We start from the raw sequence: 19,991 nt of genomic DNA on the forward strand, positions 1-19,991 counted from the left end.
TTTTCAAAGACCAACTCGACCGATCCAAGGCAACGTGTTCCTTTAACCATGCGGGGACGAGAAGTGTCCTCCAAGCCGCAAGGAAGACTGCGAGAGATCGTCGGCCTCGAAAACCTTCTCACACATAGACCAAGGGACACTTTGGGTATCTTTTCCTAGAATGGTGTGGTGATTATTAATTATTACTTATACAAGTGAAAGTTCATATCAAATTTTAACGAGCACAATGGACCAATTTCAAAAGATGCGGCTAGCTGCCCACTGTGCTCCCCTAGTGATAAAATGAAGTCCGTTCCGCTATTCGGATACCGATCAATATTTACAAGAATTATCTGAAATGTCTGAGTCACGAGAAAAGATTTGAGTAACACACATATACATATATTATTTGAGCTAAAGTACTATCTCAGCCAGCCTGCTACTGCTTGAATTCCAATGATGAATCATGGCTGAATCATACAGAAAGGACAATAGTTGCAATGCGCAAACCGCTTAGAGGGTTCACTGCACTATACTCAACAGGTGCGAAATTCCCACCCTAAGAGAAACATAACGGTAAATGGCCGAGTACCAGCTGATATGTGTAAGGCCGTGTCCGAAACGGCGACTTCGGCTACAGCTACGGCTAGATCGCCCGCGTCTGCCTATTCTTCAACACTGGTAGACGCGCTGATCTAGACGTAGCTGTAGCCGAAGTCGTCGTTTCGGACACGGCCTAACATGTATACAGACTGGTAACCAGCAGCCACTCAACCAAACCACGTATGGTACCCAAACTTCTCAAATGACGTATTCCCTGAAAATAGTTGTTATTCTAATCAGTCACCTGTCTTCACCTCAGTGCTGTTTTTGTTGATGAAAACGTCAGATTAAGAAAACAATTTTGTCAACACCTTTTCCTTCGTCAAAAGCAGAAGTTAGAGTGTTTGTGTTCATTCTTCAGTGAGATATGGGTTGGGAGCGAACAGGGTTCTGGGCCTTGTGCCTGTCTATGCTGTCAAGTTTTGGTAAGCTAAATATAAACGTGATAACTGATAACTATATCGCTCGGCACTCGGAAGTATTTCAAATTTAAATTGTTTCCGAATGTACAGTAATTGCCTTATTGTTAGGAAATTTAATTCACTTTATTTCCATACATGCCAGAGGGGGAGGGAAGGACGTCAGGATCCGTTCTGACGTCGAAAAATTATCCTTCAAAAGCACAGACCAGTCTTCTCACTCGGTGTAGGTCGGTGTATCTCAATTTGCATAAAACATGTAAAACTAGAGATTGAGAGTTTGTGAACAAACTCAAGGTGTTCGGTTTCCGGGAGTAAAATCCTGGATTAAAAAACAAATATTACACCTTGCTTTGTTCTCAAGATTTGTAATAAATGATTCAAATTGCAAAAACTGTCAAAACAACATGATTACGTCATCTAGTAAAAGTGTATGTTTGGTGACGTCATCGGTAATATTTGTTTTAAACCAGACCTTTGCCAGACTTGTATGGTGTGATGGTAAAGCATCAAAGGATGTATATTTCAACCTAAAAGGCAATAAACAACGCCCTTTCAAATCATTTCACAGTCACTTCCGGTTTAAACAGGTCAAAAGGTCAACGAAAGTTCACCAACATATCCATTTCTGTAAAGTACGTAAAGCCCTTTCATGTATAGATTGTCAAAATAGCTTAATGTAGTTTAGGAAATATGAACTTAGGAAAAATTGACGACTGTAGAAAAGACTGTAAGTAGGCTGTTTCAGTCAAATTTAATGCAGGTGATTTTTTCTCTGACAAGATGTGGTCTGTTAAGGTGTATTCTTAGAAGTAAAAATCAATTTAAAATTTTGAAATCGGATGTTTGGTTGCAGAGATATACCGTTTTTAATGAGCGTGGATCGTGAAAAAAACGTACCCGTGTTCAAGTTCAATTCTTATGTTTTTCTTCATATCGGCCACGGCCAAGTTTAATGCACAGCCTATGGCAATAGAGGGCGCACACTAGGCGAGCGCCCTCTATCAATGAGGAGGTTTACAAACTGTGCTTTGAGGCGCTAGTATGATTTTTTATGAACGGCAAAAAGTGATTTTTGTGAATCAAACTGAGGAGCGGCATCATGGGGGAAATTGTTAACTATAAAAATTAAATATGTGTTAAGTTTTGCAGGTGTTTGTGTGAATATTCTTTATTAATTATGTCAACAAATAGCATTATTAAATTAACCAGAATGGAATAAAATTAAAGAGTTTATGACTGGTGTTTTCTTTAATTTAAGATCAGTTGATCCTTTGATTTAAAATTGTAGCATTAACACAGTAAAAATTTAGAACAATCTTTAAAAAACTTGAGGATGAAGGCATTGGTATACATTGATTATTTTTGTTATATTTACAAAGACAATTTCTAAAAACCAATATACAATCAATTTGTTCGTTCAATTTTCGTTTCAATTAGTATAGGCCTTTAAAAGTATATAACAATACTAGTTTCTTTTGACTCAAGATGAGCAGTCTGTTATTATCAATTCAGAACGTAGAAATTATCAAAGAAACAAGATCGGGCAGCTTTCCAGCTTTCTATTATTAGAGCCCCGGCCTATCAAACTTATTGTAACACACGCCCTCTTGTGGTGGCACATCACGGAAACACGAAGATGTACGAGTACGACGTACATGTATAATCGTGCGTATTTAGGACAACTTTGCAAGAAATGGTCTAACAAAACCTTTCGGCGGGAGAAGAAAACATAATCAAATTACACCAAATTTTCACAAGTTAAACTTAAATGTATGGGAATTAGCACTGACAAAGTCGCATTCAATTTTGATGATTGTCTCTGGAAGAAATCTTGATTCAAAAAATGGAAAACGCCGACAAAAATAGGTTTTTATAGTAAAAGCTATGCGACTAGCTGTACGATGTGCGGAATTTTATCGGCTACACGATGATGTAATCGTTATCTCATTTTGTGTAAACATGTGCTCCCGCATCGCAAAAACCGTCTTCGGGCTTCTTCGGCGCTTTCCGAAGATTTCCGAAATCCGTTGTCCACGGGGTTCAAAGTTGACGTCATGCACAAACGAATGGGCGCTGCACGCCAGGCCAAGCCTCTGTTTTTTGTCGTTGCTCTCTTTTTTTTACAATATCTCCGAAACTATTCATCCGATTTCGAATATTTTTAAAATGTAAACACGAGGAGAGAATGCTCCTGCCTGCTGTCAAGTCTCATAGTTGTGAGTTGTACAAAATGTGAGTTATGATTTAATATATTTCGTTCTTTTTTTTCGGGGCTGTGTGTGTGTGTGTTTTGGTACACGTAAAATCAACTTGATGAAACTGCCTACTGTAAGGGGCATGTATGTTTTAACCGCCTTGAACAAAGACTATTCTTCATGAAGCTTTTTCGCGCTCTATGGATGATCACTGGAGCTTGACTCTGCTGCACCGCTAATACACTACACGTTGTGTGTATGCCTACGTGCAATGTTTATGCACATACCAATGGGGATTTACGTTGTTCTTTAGACGTGAATTTTGAAATTTTCAACCTCTCTTTTGAGCCGGAAGACAACATCAAAATGGGGTCATGTCTGTGGTCATGTCTGTGGGGCGTTTCGATTGTAAGAATCCCTCATGTAGATCAAAAGTTATGATTTTTTGAATTAATAAACTTTGAATATTCATAACTCAAGAATTGATGACGTCATCATGACGTAACTCACACGGTTTCTTCTCCTAATAAATCGCTAACTATGTGTTAGGTTTCAAGTTCATACGAGTTTTGGAAAGGCGCTTTTGTTAGCGGACAAGGGACGCTGAGAAGAAGAAGAAGAAGTAGTATGTAGAAAAAGAAGAAAAAAAAACGAACCAAAATAAGAGGTGTTCCGGGCTGTTGGCCCGAACACCTTATAACAAACATGTGAAAATTTCAGATGCCTTGAATTGAAAATTCGAGACCTCAGCTGAGCCTGAGGTCTCTTTTGAAGGCAGTGGACACTATTGGTAATTACTCAAAATAATTATCATCACAAAACTTTTCTCAATTACCAGTAAGCTTGGGCGGTTCCAGAAATTTGGGGCTCGGTTCCGGTTCCGAAAAAAAGCTCGGTTCTGAGACATACCCGGTTCCAATTCAAATCAATATAAAACATAAGCCGCCCGTCCCGAGCTCACACACACACAATTGAGCCGATCTATTTTAACTGAAAATAACCAAGTTAATCAGACATCGGTTCCGAGCTCACACACACACACAATTGGAGCCGATCTATTTTTAAAGAAAATACCAGAATACCCACCCCAATGATCAGACATCGTGCCACCGAGCACCTATTTTCCCTGCATTTAAACAAGTCTTTGATTTAGCCGGCAGTACGATCGTTGTGTAGCAGTATGTCCGTAGTGTAGTACATCCATAGTGCAGTACATCAGTAGTGCAGTACATTAGTAGTGCAGTACATCCGTAGTGCATGCAGTGTGTCGTCTCTGTACATACAAGTGTACTATGCCTGTACATGCCTGTACATGCCTGTACATACATACATACAGCACTGTGTGTTTTGTGCATGGGGCAAGCTTTTATGAATATGGATATATCGGCAGCCAATCACAACGTGCTGTCTATACATGTACATGTATATGCATGACATGTACACGCATACATGTGGTGGTTGTAGAAGATGCCTATGTGTGTGCACTGTGTATGCAGCCACATGTGATAGTAAGTTGATACTCATGTCGGCTTGAAGCCTTTGCACACTGTATCTGCGGTCACCGCTTTCAACATCAAGCCTCAATTTCTAGAGCCGGTTCGTCGCAGGATCGGCTCCACAGAGCCTTTTATAATTGGGACTCGGTCTTTTAAAATCGGAACCGACAAAAGCGGGTACCCGGTTCCACAGAAGAGTGGAACCGCAAGTCCGGTTTTCAATTTGGAACCGGGTAGAACCGGGTAACCGAAGGGACCGCCCAAGCTTAACTTAATTACCAGTAGTGGGGAGAGGTTGATAGTATAAAACATTTTGAGAAACAGCTCCCTCTGAAATGAAGTAGTTTCCAAGAACGAAGTAATTTTCCACGAATTTGATTTCGAGACCTCAAGTTTAGAACTTGAGGTCTCGAAATCAAGCATCAGAAGCACACAACTTTGTGTGACAAGGGTGTTTTTTCTTTTATTTTTATCTCGCAACTTCTACAACCGAGTGAGCTCAAATTTTCACAGGTTTGTTATTTTATGCATGTTGAGATAGAGCAAGTGAGAAGACTGGTCTTTGACAATTACCAATAGTGTCCACTGGCTTTAAATTCAAATATTTTAGTGAGAAATTACTTCTTTCTCAAAAACATTGTTATTTTTAGAGTTAGTCGTTGTATACTATCAACAGTGGTCTCCAGAGTCCATTGCTTGTTACAAAGTATGTTTTTACGCTAATGATTGTGGATTTTATTCCCCACAAATTTGAGCCCTGCTAGGCCTAGCCTTCCTTTCTTTGAAAAAAAGTTACAACCATCAGAGCAACAGCATTGACAGCTGCAAAGTGACTCTTCATTGTATTTTGTGTCAGTTTATAATAAATATAATGTTCAATGGCATGCGCAGTTAAAACCATAAACAAAACGAAAGAAAACATACACAACACATTTTTAGTCCTTTAAAACCTATGACATAAAGTTTTAGAAGAGATTTGAATTTTGTGGTACAAAGACAATATCTAAGATTAAATGGTAGCGAGTTCCAGATGCGTGGTCAGCTGAAGAAAAAGACCTGTCACCAAGGAGTGTTGAGACTTGGGTTCAAGTTTACGTAAATTTTAAAGGCTTTTTTTTCTTCTTTTTTTTACAGCTGTAGCGCAAATCACACTGGATAATTTGCTTGACCAAGAAGTCGACAATGGAGCAACGGTTGTTCTGAATTGCATCTTGAGGGGCGCTCGACAATCGGACAGTCTGATTCTGTTTTGGTATCATGAAACCACTGCAGTTTCTTTCAATGATGCTTTAACTGTCGTCAACCCAAGGTACAGGCTGAACACAAACCCCTTTGGCCAGTGGAAGCTGACCATTCAGAATGCCCAAAGGTCTGACCAGGGGAAATGGAGATGCCAGTTGCAAAGCCCGCTTGCTGTCACGAAAGAAATGAAACTGGTTGTGCGGAGTGAGTGTTTTATAAAGTTTTTTAATGTGTTTGTTTGTTTGTTATTGTTATTGTTACTGTTATTGTTATTGTTATTGTTATTGTTATTGTTATTGTTATTGTTATTGTTATTGTTATTGTTATTGTTATTGTTATTGTTATTGTTATTGTTATTGTTATTGTTATTGTTATTGTTATTGTTGTTGTTGTTGTTGTTATTGTTATTGTTATTGTTATTGTTATTGTTATTGTTATTGTTATTGTTATTGTTGTTGTTGTTGTTGTTGTTGTTGTTATTGTTATTGTTATTGTTATTGTTATTGTTATTGTTGTTGTTATTGTTATTGTTATTGTTATTGTTATTGTTCATGTTATTGTTATTGTTATTGTTATTGTTATTGTTATTGTTATTTGTAATTCTTATTATAATTAAGTCGGCCAAGATTCAAGACAATAAATTTCACAAAAATGCAGAAAATCAAGTAAACAACGGGAGTAAATAGCAAACAAAAAGCAAAATTATTAAAATAAACAAATATTATGGTACAACATCTATTTAATAAAAAAAAAGAAGTTTAAAGGAAAAGGGTGGGAATAGGGAGGTGGTGGTTGAACAACTAAGCAAGACAACAGGGAAAAACAAAGACAAAACAGAGACAAGAAAGAAAAAAAATCAACAACCACATCAAAGACCACAACAACAACAACAACAACGACAATAAGAAAGAACAGCTGAAGACATTTGTGAACAAGAATCATGACAAAAACAACAGAATCTAAAAAAAAGGTTCAAGAACCAACATAACCAATTTAAGCCGGCCAGGATAGACACAAGTGTACCAAAACACTGTGCCAGTCTCCTGATCCACAAGCCTGAAGGCCACTTCAAAGTGTAGGCTACAATTCAGCCACTTTTTTTCAAGGCAGTTGCCACCTACATGTACTCCTAGGGCTGACACAGGGCTACCCGTAACCCCTTTACAGTCCATACGGATGTACATTTATGCTTGGGTATCATCCATCAGAAGCCTGGCTACAGATTCACGGTGAACCAAACTCTGAATTAAGTACATGAAACGTTCAACGTCTGAAACTGTTGGGAGCGACTAGAAGGCGAAAGATCGACTGTTTCTAGCCAGTATTAATGATATGTTCGCCTGTCTGAAACAAACAATTTTTAAGGCCGACTTAGAGTCGCTCCTAATCTACATATGTATTTTGGTTCGGTGCGACTCTAACGGGTGTATTTCTGTTTACTTTTCTGATAACTTTTTACTCACAATTTTGTTGTTTATTCACCTTCCCCGAAACACAGCACCACCCAGTATCGAATACATCACACCAAATATGTCACCGATGCCCGGTTCAACAGTGAGACTGTCCTGTAATGCCACAGGGAGCCCCGAGCCGACCATCCAATGGCAAAGACTGGCACCAGTCCCGATCTTCCCACAGCCCTTAGGTGGGGCGTACTACACCGGCAGGGAGCTTGTCATTGATGACATTACTGGAGAGTGGCGTGGACTGTATCAATGCCTTGCCTCAAATAGCGTCGCACCCCAGGTTACTAGGCAGGTGTTTCTGCAAATGGAATGTGAGTTTTCTATTGATTTGTTTTATATATGCAAGTCATTACATTTAAGATACATTTATTTAATGTCAACACCAATCAATACAGAGTGTTAAGAACTACAACATGTATGTATCCTGGTACCAACTTTATTGAGCTGCTTGAGGTTTGGTCACACCAAACTAGTTCTCAAAGCGTCCGAAACCGTCCTAAAAAAGCATCAAATAGGTTTGGTCTGGCTAGAATGTAGCTTTGGCCTGATGATGTTTATATTGTGACCCTATTTTGGGCTCAATTGGTCGTCGAAGTTGCAAGAGAATAATAGAAGAAAAAACACCCTTGTCACATGAAGTTGTGTGCTTTCAGATGCCTTGAATTCGAGACCTCAGCTGAGGTCTCTTGTTACGTCTGTGAATTCAAATATTTTAGTGAGAAACTACTTCTTTCTCAAAAACTACAAAACTTCAGAGGGAGCCATTTCTCACAATGTTTTATACTATCAACAGCTCTCCATTGCTTTCTACCAAGTAAGTTTTAATGCTAACAATAATTTTTTAGTAATAACCAATTTAGTGTCCAGTGCCTTTAAAGGCAGTGGACACTATTGGTAATTGTCAAAGCCTAGCTTTTACAGTTGGTGTATCTCAACATATGCATAAAATAACAAACCTGTAGAAAATTTGAGCTCAATCGGTCATCAAACTTAATAAAGATAATAATGAAAGGAAAAAACACCCTTGTCACACGAAGTTGCGTGCGTTTAGATGGTTGATTTCGAGACCTCAAGTTCTAAATCTGAGGTCTCAAAATCGAATTCGTGGAAAATTACCTCTTGCTCGAAAACTATGGCACTTCAGAGGGAGCCGTTTCTCACAATGTTTTATACCATCAACCTCTCCCCATTACTCGTCACCAAGAAAGGTTTTCTGCTAATAATTATTTTGACAATTACCAATAGTGTCCACTGCCTTTAATCTGTTAATCCATTTAATCCCAGATGCTCCCACTGTCGAGGCAAAAGATGGTGTTGTGAGTGCTCCTCGTCAGGAATCTGCGAACCTTGTCTGCATCTGCAAAGCATTCCCGGCCGTCAGAAATATCAACGATATAAATTGGTTTAAAGGAAACGACCGAGTCATGTAAGTGCTTCCCCCACCTCAACCATGTTCCTCCTTGCCCCTTCACCCAACCTGGGCCCAATTTCATAGAGCTGGGCCCAATTTCATAGAGCTGCTTAAGCAAAAAATTCATTGCTTAGTAAAATCAGATTACCGGCCAAGACTCCTCTCACTTGTTATGCTAAGTAAACAACAGCTAAATACTAGTCATAAGCAATGTATGTGGCATGAAATTTTGGCCAGTAACATGTGTAAAACAAGCGAGCTATTTTCGTGCTTAAGCAATTTTTTTGCTTAAGCAGCTCTATGAAATTAGCCCCTGCTTACCCACAAAAATTGCTTAAGCACGAAAATAGCTTGCTTATATTATACATGTTACTGGCCAAAATTTCAAGTCGTATACATTGCTTGTGACTGGTATTTAGCTGTTGTTTACTTGGCATAACAATTGAGTGGAGTCTTGTCCGGTAATCTGATTTTACTAAGCAATGATTTTTTTGCTTTAAAAGCAAATTTACTGCTTAAGCAGCACTATGAAATTGGACCCTGGGCCCAATTTCATAGTGCTAATTTCATAGTGCTGCTTAATGTTAAGCAAATGTGGTGCTTACTGTAGCAGAACAATATATGCTAAGGTGAAAGGGTATGTCACAGGTTAGCAGAAAAATAAGGCGGTTATAGACCTATTGCTCCTTCACCTTGGGTTTGCATTGTGACATCATTTTCTTTTCGTGCAGTAAGCACCGGAAGGTTAGCACACATTTGTTTGTGCTTACTACAGTTAGCAGCGCTATGAAACGTAAATCGCACTGTAAGCACAAAATCTGCTGCTAAGCAGCTCTATGAAATTGGGACCTGATCTTGACCTTTAATCTCCTCTTTCATCATTAGGCTGTGTTCATCCAGTGTAAGATGTAGCCCTCCTCATGTAATTGCCATTCTCTTCTATTTCTTGCAGTTCCTGTATTGATATTGTAAGGCAGGCACTTTAGGGGTCCCCATTTTGGTTTAAAAGTAGTAAATTCACTTTTTTATTTATTTTGATTTTAGCGTAAGTGATGGGTACCAGATCAGCCTGGACCTCGACCTAGAAATGGACCCCAACCGAGAGACGACGGTCTCAACATTGGTGGTTGGCACTGTCAATGATGACACCCTTGGGGAGTACACTTGTCGGTTTGAAAACTTGCTTGGAAATGCTGAAGCTAGAGTTACCTTGGGAGGTGAGATACAAACAGATTTGATTTAGCTCTCAAATCTTGAATCTTGAATTTTTGAACTCTCCTTAAAGGCAGTGGACACTATTGGTAATTACTCAAAATATTTTTTTGCATAAAAGTTTACTTGGTAACGAGTTATGGGGAGAGGTTGATAGTATAAAACTTTGTGAGAAACAGCTCCCTCTGAAGTACATGTAATGTAGTCTTCGAGAAAGAAGTTATTTTCCACGAATTTGATTTTGAGACCTCAGATTTAAATGTAATTTATTATTATTATTATTATTATTATTATTATTATTATTATTATTATTATTATTATTATTATTATTATTATTATTATTATTATTATTATTATTATTATTATTATTATTAATATTATTATTATTATTATTATTATTATTATTATTATTATTATTATTATTATTATTATTATTATTATTATTATTATTATTATTATTATTATTATTATTATTATTATTATTATTATTATTATTATTATTATTATTATTATTATTATTATTATTATTATTATTATTATTATTATTATTATTATTATTATTATTATTATTATTATTATTATTATTATTATTATTATTATTATTATTATTATTATTATTATTATTATTATTATTATTATTATTATTATTATTATTATTATTATTATTATTATTATTATTATTATTATTATTATTATTATTATTATTATTATTATTATTATTATTATTATTATTATTATTATTATTATTATTATTATTATTATTATTATTATTATTATTATTATTATTATTATTATTATTATTATTATTATTATTATTATTATTATTATTATTATTATTATTATTATTATTATTATTATTATTATTATTATTATTATTATTATTATTATTATTATTATTATTATTATTATTATTATTATTATTATTATTATTATTATTATTATTATTATTATTATTATTATTATTATTATTATTATTATTATTATTATTATTATTATTATTATTATTATTATTATTATTATTATTATTATTATTATTATTATTATTATTATTATTATTATTATTATTATTATTATTATTATTATTATTATTATTATTATTATTATTATTATTATTATTATTATTATTATTATTATTATTATTATTATTATTATTATTATTATTATTATTATTATTATTATTATTATTATTATTATTATTATTATTATTATTATTATTATTATTATTATTATTATTATTATTATTATTATTATTATTATTATTATTATTATTATTATTATTATTATTATTATTATTATTATTATTATTATTATTATTATTATTATTATTATTATTATTATTATTATTATTATTATTATTATTATTATTATTATTATTATTATTATTATTATTATTATTATTATTATTATTATTATTATTATTATTATTATTATTATTATTATTATTATTATTATTATTATTATTATTATTATTATTATTATTATTATTATTATTATTATTATTATTATTATTATTATTATTATTATTATTATTATTATTATTATTATTATTATTATTATTATTATTATTATTATTATTATTATTATTATTATTATTATTATTATTATTATTATTATTATTATTATTATTATTATTATTATTATTATTATTATTATTATTATTATTATTATTATTATTATTATTATTATTATTATTATTATTATTATTATTATTATTATTATTATTATTATTATTATTATTATTATTATTATTATTATTATTATTATTATTATTATTATTATTATTATTATTATTATTATTATTATTATTATTATTATTATTATTATTATTATTATTATTATTATTATTATTATTATTATTATTATTATTATTATTATTATTATTATTATTATTATTATTATTATTATTATTATTATTATTATTATTATTATTATTATTATTATTATTATTATTATTATTATTATTATTATTATTATTATTATTATTATTATTATTATTATTATTATTATTATTATTATTATTATTATTATTATTATTATTATTATTATTATTATTATTATTATTATTATTATTATTATTATTATTATTATTATTATTATTATTATTATTATTATTATTATTATTATTATTATTATTATTATTATTATTATTATTATTATTATTATTATTATTATTATTATTATTATTATTATTATTATTATTATTATTATTATTATTATTATTATTATTATTATTATTATTATTATTATTATTATTATTATTATTATTATTATTATTATTATTATTATTATTATTATTATTATTATTATTATTATTATTATTATTATTATTATTATTATTATTATTATTATTATTATTATTATTATTATTATTATTATTATTATTATTATTATTATTATTATTATTATTATTATTATTATTATTATTATTATTATTATTATTATTATTATTATTATTATTATTATTATTATTATTATTATTATTATTATTATTATTATTATTATTATTATTATTATTATTATTATTATTATTATTATTATTATTATTATTATTATTATTATTATTATTATTATTATTATTATTAGAACTTGAGGTCTCGAAATCAAGCATAGAAAGCACACAACTTTGTGTGACAAGGGTGGTTTTTTTTTCTTCATTATTATCTCAAAACAATTGAGCTCAAATTTTTACAGGTTTGTTATCTTTTGCATTTGTTGAGATACAGCAAGTGAGAAGACTGGTCTTTAACAATTAAGTGTCCACTGTCTTTAAAGCATTGAGCAAGTTTGAGTTAGTGACTAGACCATCAAGACTAACCAGAAGCCATTAAGCACGGGGAGATTGACTATATTGACCATGCACTGGAGCTATGGTCAACTCGAGAGCTACATCACAGTTTCTGGTCAGTCTAGACGCTCAGCTGAACTTGCTCATTGCTGCTGTCCTGGAGAGGTTGGGTTGCAACATCCATTTTGTTCTCTGTGCTTATAAATGCTGTCAAAATTGTGCTTATTGGTTGTGGTACTCTCAGTTTATCCTGAGAGTGATTGGAAATGCATCCCTCTTAAAGCTGGCAGTGCTTCTTAGATTTGTTGCAGTGACTGCAGCCACTGGTAGCCTGTTCCAAATCTGAACAGCTATTGGGAAAGGCGATTTAATCCACCAAGGATGAGATTATTTTGTCTTTTGGCAAATTCTGATTTTCCAACTTTTTTCAGTGCAGGTTTGTTTAAATCTCTGACTTCAGCAAATTGACTTTAGAACCTTTCACTTCCTAAGAAGAAACTACAAATAAATAGTAAACTTGCGGGTACAACCATAAGTAAATCTCTTAGGGTGAGTGTTGGCTCTGAAAAGAGCCGGTTGGGTCTCGACGTTTCGAACAGTATACTCTGCTCGTCTTCAGGAGAAATGCCAACACTCACCCTAAGAGATTTACACATGGTTGTACCCGCAAGTTTACTATTTATTTGTAGTTTCTTCTTATCTCTCCACACCATGCAGAGCTTCAAACAATACTTATTTTCACTTTCTGATATTTAAGTTGACAACAGCAAGGGGCGAGTCATATCCCTTCTTTATTAATCCGCCGTGCTGAATCTTAGAAGGCTTCATTGCATTGCATTGGTTTTTTTGTGTGTTTGTTTTCTTGGCAGATCAGAGTTAACCTCTCTTTAATATATCTTTATCGTTCTTTTCTTTTCATAATCTGAATCCGTGGACGCTTGGCTAACGGCAATAGTAAGCGTTAAGATTGACCCTGGTAAGTACTGTATACATTTGTCAGAGATTTTTCAGGATTCCGTATCTACTTTATTTTCCTAACTGTTAAACGTCACAAGCTCCGTTTAACCGTTTTCACAGATGTTCAATTAATTTGTGCTGAGTAAAACAAAATTACTTGAGCGGAACTATAAGTTGGTACTTCCGGATTAACATGCTGGCACTACACCAACTGAGCTTTCTAGCCCTATGTTGGAGGTTTCCCTGTTTTGTTAGCATCTTTGTTCAGGGCCAGTCAGGAGTAATGTAGGACTTTAAGGATGCTAGGTGGCAGCAGACTTACCAGGTAAAAACCATTGTTCTGTGCATGCTCAGAACTACATAAACAATTGAAAATTACCTGGGCCAAATTTCATGGCTCTGCATACCGTAAACAAAGAATCAGCGCTTACGGAAGCAGAGAATTCTGTGCTTACGGCAAGCGTATTTCACAGGTTAGCAGGGAATTTTGGCATGTTCGCGTACGTACTCCACATTACTAGGGATTCTACGCTTACACAGCTAGTGCAGAATTTGGCGCTTGCAGGTAAGCGGCGAATGGTGATTGTAAGCGAAGGATACGGCGATAAGTAGAGCTGTGAAACTGGGCCCTGGTTTGTCTGCTGCCACCTAGCGTTACAAAGTCTCCCATTCAACCTGTCACTACTTTAAAGCTACTGACAAATGCTACACTTTCCAAGATAAAATAATAGAAGCCGTATACAGTCTCAAGACCACAAACCACAGGGGGGCAGGTACATAGCAAAATGTACAACAACTATTGAAGGGGATTGACAATAATAAATAACAAATTGTAAGGGGTTTCAATTGTAGGGGATTAAGATAAAACAGTTTTACCAACAAAAGAGATGTCAATCATTCTCCATGGAAAGTGTCTGGAGCCAACATTTTTAAGAAAAGTAGGGTTTATTTTTTTGTTATTATTAATCTTCAATTACCATTTAAGGAATTTTTGAAACAGCTTTCAACGTTTGTTTTTGTTGTTAAACAGTGTAAGGGAAGGTACAGGTTTGGTAACTACTCAAAACAAATATTAACTTAAAAACTGACTTAGTAACAAGCATTGGAGAGCTATTAATAGTATAAAACATTGTGGGAAGCAACTCCCTCTGAAGTAACGTAGTCTTTGAGAAAGAGGTAATTTCTCACTAAAATAATAAAAGACTTCTAGCTAGAAGTCTTTTGTTCTTATCTGAAAGCACACAACTTCGTGTGACAAGGGTGTTTTTACTTTCATTATTTTCTCGCAACTTCGATGACCAATTGAGCCCAAATTTCCACAGGCTCGTTATTTTATGGTTATGATGGGATACACTAAGTGAGAAGACTGGTCTTGGACAATTACCAAACATATACCTTCCCTTTAAGCAGCTCATCTTCCCAACCCTAGCTTTTTGAAGGTCATTTGAGTTTGTTTAAAGACAGTGGACACTATTGGTAATTGTCAAAGACCAGTATTCTCACTATCTCAAAATATGCATAAAATAACAAACCTGTGAAAATTTGAGCTTGATTGGTCATCGGAGTTGCGAGATAACTATGGAAGAAAAAAACACCCTTGTCACACGAAGTTGTGTGCTTTCAGATGCTTGATTTCGAGACCTCAATTTCTAAACTTGAGGTCTCAAAATCAAATTTGTGGAAAATTACTTCTTTCTCGAAAACTACGTCACAGCAGAGGGAGCTGTTTCTCACAATGTTTTATACTATCAACCTCTCCCCATTACTCGTTACCAAGTGAGGTTTTATGCCGATAATTATTTTGAGTAATTACCAATAGTGTCCACTGCCTTTAAAGGCAAGTTTCGTGCCCCCTTACTGTCAAAACATTCACATGAAAGGTTTACTAAGGTATTATTTTGTGCCTCCTTTCTACACAGATACTGGAAAGTCCACAAGCAAGGCTTCGACCATCATGGCTGCCATTGTGATCAACATGGTATTCATCGCCGTAGCAACAGCTCTGGGACAGTTTTAAGAAGAAAACATACATGGTAACCATGTTGCCATAGCAACAGTTCTGGTGCGCTTTTGTAATCAAAATGCACTTTTATTATTTGTCTAAGAGCACATGACCACAATTATTCCACACTTTTATAACTTTTATGCAATATTATAACAATTTATTATTGTACAGTGCCTTTGCTATTTTTATCATGGTGTTCGAAAAAGGGACATTTTAAATATTTTACATACTGTATACTCACACATGTTTGTCAACGCGGTAGGGGACTTCTCTTTTGGTTTTTTTTGGCAGTATCCTTTGACTCGTTACGTGTCATATCCGAAAGCTCAATTCAAGAATTTTTGAGTTTGACAACAAAAAAAACGGAAAGAATTGAACCTTTTCAATGAATGGGTGTGTTTACATTGAATTACTTGGGTCATTAAACTTATTGGATGAGCAGTTAATCTACCTAGGCCAGTCAGCAGTCCTACTGGTTTGTGCATGATCCAATTAAGTCCACTGTTTGGAAAAGAACCTACTTGGAGATAACAGGTGTGAGTTGCTAGAGGTAAAGGATGTTTTATTCTTTCCCGTAAGAAAAACTGGGTAAGGACACCCTCGAATCAGTCAAAATATAGACCTAGGAATTTTCATTAAAGGCAGTGGACACTATTGGTAATTACTCAAAATAATTATTAGCATAAAACCTTACTTGGTAATGAGCAATGGGTAGCTGTTGATGGTTTAAAACATTGAGGGAAACGGCTCCCTCTGAAGTAAAGTAGTTTTCGAGAAAGAAGTAATTTTCTGTGAATTTGATTTTGAGACCTCAGAATTAGATTTTGAGGACTTGGAATCAAGCATCCAAAAGCACACACCTTCGTGTCACAAGGGTGTTTTTTCTTTCATTATTATCTCGCAACTTCAACGACCAATTGAGCTCAAATTTTCACAGGTTTGTTATTTTATGCATATGTTGAGATACACCAAGTGAGAAGACTGGTCTTTGATAATTACCAATAGTGTCCAGTGTCTTTAAACCAGGTTACAGTCAGTTAATTTTTTTTTAGTTATAGTGTGTACAAATCTGAAAATGGAACCAAGTTGTTTAGTTTATGGTTACACATGAATGTGTGGGTTGTCTCATTTAGGATCACTTCATGTCATGGTTTAATTACATGTTTTCAAATGTATTCAAATTTATTCAGATTTGTTCTAGTTTAAGCCATGTTATTGAAATTTGAATACGGAACCAGTTATTCAAGTTTGTGTTTTTGTATTATTTTTTTATATGCTGACTGAAATGCATTCTACTGTGACACAAAGTTTCTGAAGCTTTCTTGCAATAACACCAAGATGATACCCCCACACTAAAACAACATTTGTTTTATAAACAAGTTTAAAGATACAGCACTGTCAGCCATAAATTGTATGCACCTAAATATACAGTACATGATTCTACAGTACCTGTACATGTATGTATGTACCTGTGAAGGTTTTATCATTTAAAATGTTATCCATAGGCCATTCAAGTCTCACGGACATTCAAACATTTGTGGGACCACTTTTTGGGTCTCACATACATATTATAAATTGTCTTAGATATGTGCAAGTGCACGTATTTACCAGTAAGGGACCAAAGGCGCTTGACCAACAAACATGTTTACATATGTCTGGCATTTTTTTTCATTATGAGACTGTTTTATGTAGCACATTTCACAAGGTGCTGTGCTGCATTCAGCAGATACTGCCAGAAATACCAGGGCAAACCCTTTCTCTTAATTGATAGTATAACTGGTTTCGTTTACGTTCATTGCGTTATTTAAACATTGGGCTTCATGTCTCATCCAAAGGACAAGATATTGCCTGGATTTTATCTTTGAAAGGGCAAGGCCATTTTCATTTTGCAAAGGGCACTTCCGTTCTGAAAGTCAATGGGAAACTTGAAGGGGCACCAAGGCTAAGACCAGGGGCAACATTGGCCAGAGGCGAGAATTCCACAGTGTATGAGCTTTTATTCTTTTTACCATTGTACATAACATTACACCCTGTGTAGAAAATTAAACTTTAAAAGAACATATACTTCCACTTTAAACCAAAGAAATTTACTGTTTGGTATATTTTTATCCAGTACTGCAAAAGGTACTAAAGAAAAAAAACTTTTATACCAAGAATACAGAATGTTTTACTGAAATCTTTAAGTGTTTTCTGAGATGTGTACACATTGAATTGAGTCAAAGAAATTATTTCTGAAATGTCCTACAAACTGTGGGGTAAAAACCAGAAGAACGAATGAAAGGAGAATCGCTATATGTAATTTTTGGATCTTTACAACTGCGAATCATGTTGCAGTGCAAAATTGAAAAGAGTTACAAATTTAGTCTGGCTCTTTGTGAGTGTAAACTAAAACATTGCCATGTACAGTACTGCATAGCAAGAATGACTTCACTTAATATTGTACTCCTATATTGAATTCATATTTGACAGACTTCTTAATTTTGTGTATAGTGTAGAGTCACTTAAAAGTGAATAGTGTACATTTAGTTTAAATTGTTTGAAGCAAATACTAATTTTTTTAATTACTAATATTGTGCGGTGTTTTTTGCCATTACTGGAGTGCAAAGTTGTCCTTTGTATATTTTTTACAAATTTTCTATCAAAGACATCTGTGACTTTGAGGTTGACAAAACTGTGGCCCATGATTTCTGAACTGACGGCTCAGGTCTCGACTCTGACTCAGGTATCGTCTGCGCTTTTCGAGGTCCAGACTGCGCTTTTTGAAGTCCTCTGTTGACAAAACCCTGTATACGTAATTTTTCTCTGGGTAAAAATACGCGTAGTCATGGTAAGATTGCAAACACTTTCTAGCTGGCTGTCAAAACACAAAGGTTTTGCCCAGCGTTATGCGTGCGATGGTTTTCGAGTGACGTCAGAGGTCACATTATCTATGCACATCCAATTTGTATTCTATTGATGGTTTTGTTGATACAGTAAGGTGATTGTCTCTTTTCCAATGGCAATAACTAAGTTTTGTTTCCTTTGCAGCAACTAATTTTACCATGGAGGTACTAAGCCTAGCAATATTTGAAAGGCAAAGACTTAATTAGTCCATTTTAAGTTTTCATCGGGGATAAGGAGTATTTATTTCAGTTTTACCCTTTCACTGATGTGTGTTAGCAATGTATACTCTGAACTTTCCAGCGTTCTGTGAAAACAAATTCACATGCACTTTACTCGGTTTGGATTCAAACCAACAACCTTGTTGGAGTACCCACTGTTAAAATAACAGGATTCGAAGCATAGCTACCGAGCAATCTCGGTGGTCTAGTTGGTATGACACTGCTCTAGAACTGCAAAGGTTGTGAGTTTGAATCTCACCGGAGCAGTACGTCGGAAGTGGTAGAACGTTGCTTGTAACCTGGACGCCGTTGGTTCAAATCCCACTCTAGTAATTTTTTCTCTGTTCAACAACATATCATTTAAATGTGAAAAGTGTCAAGGGCTTTGGCAGGTTTCAATGAATGTGTGAATTTTTTTTCTATAATGTTGGGTTATCCTGTGGTGCTTCGTGCCAATATTTGCCTAGTTATTTTTTACAAATATCAGCCCAATACTTGGACAATTGACTGTAACATATCTGGCACTCAACACCAAAGGTATTTTATATCCATAAGAGAAGAACATGTTTATATATTTTGTAGATCTCGAAAGAATCTAAATAAATGAGTATTGTATATTGGTAATTAATGTTGTATTTCTGTAATTTTGTGCCTCCAGAATAAGTAAAGGTCCTAACTGAGTTATAAATGCCACAATGTAACTGGCACTACATGTTACACGTTTTTTTATTGGACAGATAGACACTGAATGAAATTCCCTTCACTGAAGCTCAACCAACTGGACCCTAGATGAACTACTAGCCCTTACCATATAGAAATACCAGTCGTAACCTTAGAGGTCCTAACCCCACCATGAGTCTTAGCCCTGAAGCACTGAACCCCAATCAACCATATTAAGCGCGCTAATAACCTAGACAATAGAAGCTTTGACCCCAAACCTTAGAACTCCCAACCCCAACCTTAAAAGAAACCTCAACCATAGAAGTCCTAACCCTAAATATAGAAGTCCCAACACCAACATGAGTCCTAACCCTGAAGTATCAAACCCCACCCAACCATAAACGTGCCAACCCAAACTATAGAAGTCCTTAACCCCACCATAGAAGTCCCAACCCCA

General features: G+C 33.8%; 1 protein-coding gene across 1 annotated transcript; it reads left to right on the forward strand.

Moving 5' to 3' along the window:
• Window positions 1-831: 831 nt before the first annotated feature.
• On the forward strand, window positions 832-19,509 carry LOC139951297 (lachesin-like). Its single transcript, XM_071950120.1, has 7 exons — window positions 832-1,007; window positions 5,830-6,141; window positions 7,436-7,714; window positions 8,688-8,829; window positions 9,859-10,031; window positions 13,767-13,787; window positions 15,688-19,509. The coding sequence occupies exons 1-7, from the start codon at window positions 950-952 to the stop codon at window positions 15,783-15,785; spliced, it is 1,083 nt and encodes a 360-aa protein (XP_071806221.1). The 5' UTR covers window positions 832-949; the 3' UTR covers window positions 15,786-19,509.
• The last annotated feature ends 482 nt before the right edge of the window (window positions 19,510-19,991 follow it).

The sequence above is a fragment of the Asterias amurensis genome, chromosome 19, assembly GCF_032118995.1.
Source record: "Asterias amurensis chromosome 19, ASM3211899v1".
Lineage (NCBI taxonomy): Eukaryota > Metazoa > Echinodermata > Asteroidea > Forcipulatida > Asteriidae > Asterias > Asterias amurensis.